At 42.2% G+C, this 4,710-nt stretch overlaps 1 protein-coding gene across 1 annotated transcript; it reads left to right on the top strand.

Annotated features, from left to right (window-relative positions):
• The first annotated feature begins 19 nt into the window (after nucleotides 1-19).
• LOC112139620 (sodium channel subunit beta-3) lies at nucleotides 20-2,344 on the top strand. Its single transcript, XM_024262461.2, has 3 exons — nucleotides 20-118; nucleotides 858-1,202; nucleotides 1,765-2,344. Exons 1-3 carry the CDS (start codon nucleotides 61-63, stop codon nucleotides 1,935-1,937), a joined length of 576 nt encoding a protein of 191 aa, XP_024118229.1. The 5' UTR covers nucleotides 20-60; the 3' UTR covers nucleotides 1,938-2,344.
• Nucleotides 2,345-4,710: the final 2,366 nt, after the last annotated feature.

Genomic DNA, 4,710 nt, shown 5'->3' with positions numbered 1-4,710 from the left:
TACACATGCGCGCTATTAGGGCGTGGTTAGGGAAAGGGGATCGGGTAAAATCCCAAAACAATGCTGCCGGTTGTAGTTGTCTTGGCTCTGCTGTGGTTTTCTAGTGGATCTTCAGCAGGTAAGATCCTCCAGAGTTTTGAGAAACGATCAGGTGACGCTAGCAAAACCTCAGAAGCTTCGAGACGAACCTCGAGTCCAGAAACAGAAACTTCTGGTTAACGAGCCGCTTCTTCCTTATATTAGCATGTTAGCGTTAGCTGAATTATTTCATGTACAGTGAACAAATACAATGTAAACACACGTTTCCGTCTTCTCTTAATGTTTTTATTTACCTTATTTTATCATTTACACGTAAACAAAGCTCTTGTTCTGAGGTAGATGGAACAATCAAAGAAAAACGATATTAGCTTTTGACTACAAAATATGGTGCAAATTTAACCATAAATGAGTTAGGCCGACGTTATTTGCACGTATTTACGTGTGACCGCAACAAAAAGTGATGGAAATTCGTGTAGGTGACATGAATTCGTATTTTGGAGAAGTGAAGGTATTTTAGGTGCGTACAACTGTGCATTTTGATATAGACTGCATGTATTTGAACAGTAACCAAACTTCTTGTTTTTCAATTTAACAAAATACTTTTTTGCTATACAAAAAGTTATGAAGATTACAGATACTGTAGATACTGACTTCTGGACATTTTTAGTTTGAGAAGTTCTCTGAAAATGGATTCCTGATGGTAACTCTCTGGTTAGATCTTTGTTCTTCTGAGGACCAGGAATGTTCTGGATCTTCTCATCCACGTTGAATCTTCTGATGCTGAGAGAAACTGAACATTCTCTTTTCTTCTCCTGCAGATCCACAGAACATCACAGCTGAACCTGGACAGGATGTCACTCTGAGATGTAAAGATACAGAAAAAAACAAGATCATACTTTTAGAATGGAGTAAGACAGATCCAGTGAATAAGATTATGTTTGTGATTAGAAATGGACGACCACTTCCAGCAGTTCAGGATGAGTCTTTCAAGAACCGAGTGTCTCTGAAGGACCCTCAGATGAAGGATGGAGATCTGTCTGTGGTTCTGGAGAACGTGACGGTCGATGACACTGGAACATACGAGTGTAGAGTCAGACTAGAAAATGATCCACAGAGAAACATGAAGCTGATCTCCACCATCAACCTGTCAGTGATTCCTCCAGGTGAGCAGTGACTGTTTGGTCCAATCAGAATCCTTCCCCTCCCCCGTCATTTATCCCTCCAAACGATGGTTATGAAACCTACTGTCTAAAGTTCAGACGTGACTTTCATTTGATGATGTCATCAACATCACCGGTCTGCTAGCGTTAGCGTGGAGCTTCTAGCGCTTGAATAAAGACCAGATTTAGAACTTTAAAAGGTCACACTACAACATGAAGTCATTACTCACATTTAAATGTAAACTTCTGTGGAGCATCCACGTGAAGACAAGACCTTCTTAGTACGACGGGGTTTAACCTCATGGGGTAGGACTTTATATCCTCCGTTTGGAGGTGGGATTCAAAAACACACTTGGACTGAAACTGAAACCTTCAAAGGGAGGAGAAGAGAGAAGAGAAGGATTATGATGGAACCTTCTGTGTGGATGAGAGTGAATGTATGTCAGAGTGAAAGGTCTCAGATCAGACGTGTTTTCTGAAGATGTTGTTGATGAGACTCTGCAGGAAGCAGCTGATGAGGAAGAGGAGAACATTCTGATCTTCATCATCATCTCTGTCTCTGCAGGAGAAGAAGGAGAAGATGAAGATGGAGTCAAAGATGGATCCATTCGTGGTCTTCTGGGTCTGATTGCTCTGCCGGTTCTGGTTGTGGTTCTGGTTGTGGTTCTGTGGGTCTACAGGAAGAAGTCCAGAGGTTTTCCTGCAGAGTCCTCAGACAAACCCACAGAGGATCTGTGAGGTTAACCCTTTACAGCAGCTGACCTCTGATGACCCCTTCTTTCAACGACTGATGCTCTCAGTTCATGTGGTTCCAGTGAGAACTGAAGAGGAACCAAGAGAACACTGGAATGACATGAACTCCAGAACCTGTTCCACATGTACAATCACTGAGAGCTGCAGCTCTGCAGGTCAACAGTCAGGAGGAAGAAACCAGACGATTGGATCAACAGGAGAAGATCTGAGGATCAGGAAGGATCACAGACTCTGGAAGTTTCTTCTTTAAACCAAAGTCAGTATTATTAAACCTTCAAGCCTTAATGCAGGAGGCCAGGTCAAAGGTCAAAGGTCAAACCTTCAACAGGAGAAGATCTGCAGATCCAGAAGGATCACAGACTCTGGATTCTGGATCCACTTTAAACCATCTACTGTAGCGAGAAACCTTCAAGCCTTAATGCAGGAGGCCAGATCCAGGTCAAAGGTCACAGAGGGAAGAACATCGACTGTATGTGAGAACTGGATTGAGTGACATCCATAGAGAATAGTTTATTCCGTTTCCAACCAAATGAAGTCAACTCAGCCGCCATTTTTTTTTCTTCACTACATGGACACCGCCATGTTGGAGCCAGTCATCATCAGTGATTGGTCAGTCGGTCTGAGTGTGTTTCTATGGTAACCACTCTCTCCAATCAGGAAGGTGGCTGTTTGGAAGGCCACACCCCTTCCAGTTGAAATCCGTCAAACGTTTTGAGCCTTTGCAGGCTCCGCCTACTTTTCCTGAGGCCTCTGATTGGTCCGTTTAGTATTTAAAGTATCTCGTAAACAAAGAGGATCATCAGACGTTCTAAAGGAATCTGATCCAGAATGTTTATTCTGACCAATAGAACGACAGGAACAGCTGATTGTTTCTATAGAAGTCTGTGGGGGTACTTCCTGTTTGGAACGCCAGGGGGAGGAGTCACTCAGTCCAGTTCTCTAGATACAGTCAATGGTTGAAACCAAAAAAGGTCAAAGCACCTGGAACGTTCCGCCTTTATGCTTTTATTTTGAAATTATTTATTTTTTACATCATTTTGAGTGTGTTACATGTTAATGAAATTCCTCAAGTGTTCTTTGTCATCATTCATGTTGGGGGAGGGGCTTCATGGGGTCATCTGAGGTCAAATCAGGGTCAACGTTCAAGTCAAACCTCCATTTAAAGCTGATACTTCACTGTCTCTACTGACAGCTCAGATTCAGAGAGGGGGCGGGGCTACAGGACATGATTGACATGTGGTGACAGAGGTCATGATGATGTCACTTCCTCTGCAGAACCGCGTCTGCTGTCATGGTCCTGCAGAGGAACAGAACCAGAAACCAGACTGAAACTGACCCTCATTTGACCCCGTAGTGTTCCTGTACCGTGACCTTCTGGAGGTCAGCAGGAACATCTGCTGACCTTCTGGAGGTCAGCAGACGTTCCTGCTGCTGGAGGAGAAATGTTCTGATCCATAAACTGTTCTGATTCCAATAAAAACCTGTCTGAAGGAAGCTCTTCTTCTGAGTTGATCTGAGCTCGTCTCCGTCCATCAGAGCAGCTGGTGTCTCCTGCAGGTCTCAGCAGCTCCCGCATTCTTCTCTGAAGGCCGACGTCTCCTCTCTGCTGATTGGTCGACTCAGACATGTGACTGCAGGTCTCAGAGTGAAGCTGAAGACAGGTTCTCTCCACCTGGGAGAAAAGGGGAGGAGCCAAAGGTGGTGTGAGGTCCAGACTGCAGCAGGTCTGAAGGCCTCACATTCCTCCAGAACGTTCTCCGTCTTCTTGTTCCAGCATGTTTCCACACTGAGCACAGGCGTCCCTCATCGCCCTTTAACTCACTTGCTGCTCTCACTAGATCACGGGTGGGTCTACAACCACCGAGCTAGTTAGAACCGGCCCGGCGCTAGGACCTGGAGAGCTCCTGCACCAGGGGCGGAGTGGGATTACTTTTCAGCCCGGGAGTTTAATGGTCAAGACCAGCCCATTTTACGCCACATGAAAAATTATGCAAGAATTTTTTTTTATTTTATTTTTTTTACATTTGAAAAATCATTGCCATATTAACTCCAGAATCTACAGCATTTATTCAACCTTATTCGTTACTTTGTCACAGTCAATGGATATAAGGATTTATGTTTCTGTTGACATGAGCATTAATGCCTCCAAGTGGTCCTGACTGAGCATGCTCCAGCCTGTTTGAATGAACTTCAGAATGGAGACGGTTCTCTGACATGAAACTTATGGAAGATAAAAGCTGAATTAGAATGTGAATGTCAGCCCAATATCTGGGTATCATCTGTGAAAACGTTATATTGTGTCAGTATTAGGGCTGAGAATCTCAGAGTCACGATACGATGTGATTCATACCAACATTATTGCAACATGGTAAACATTACAATAATCAATATATTACCTTGGTAATTTATGATATATAACTATTTTAAACACAAATGTATATATTTTTTTTCTTCTACATTTTTTTTTAGAATAATTTAAAACACAATGTGTCAATTTTACACCCTTTCTAACATTAAAATAACATTATCAATAAATACTAACATATGTTTACCATAATAACATACATTTTTAGGTAGTAAACAAATAAGCTAATAAACAAAACTCTAGTTAGGAACCAACATGAAGAGTAAATCAAATGATCTCACTTCAAAGAGCAATAAATGTGGAAATAAAAATCATATTGTTCAAATTCACTTTAATTAATTTTACATTTTATGTCAGACAATTTGTTATTGTTGAGGTAACTTATGAACCTTC

Source organism: Oryzias melastigma, unplaced genomic scaffold, assembly GCF_002922805.2.
Source record: "Oryzias melastigma strain HK-1 unplaced genomic scaffold, ASM292280v2 sc00598, whole genome shotgun sequence".
NCBI lineage: Eukaryota > Metazoa > Chordata > Actinopteri > Beloniformes > Adrianichthyidae > Oryzias > Oryzias melastigma.
The sequence above is the reverse complement of the archived record's forward strand: the minus strand, read 5'-3'. Positions and strand labels throughout refer to the sequence as shown.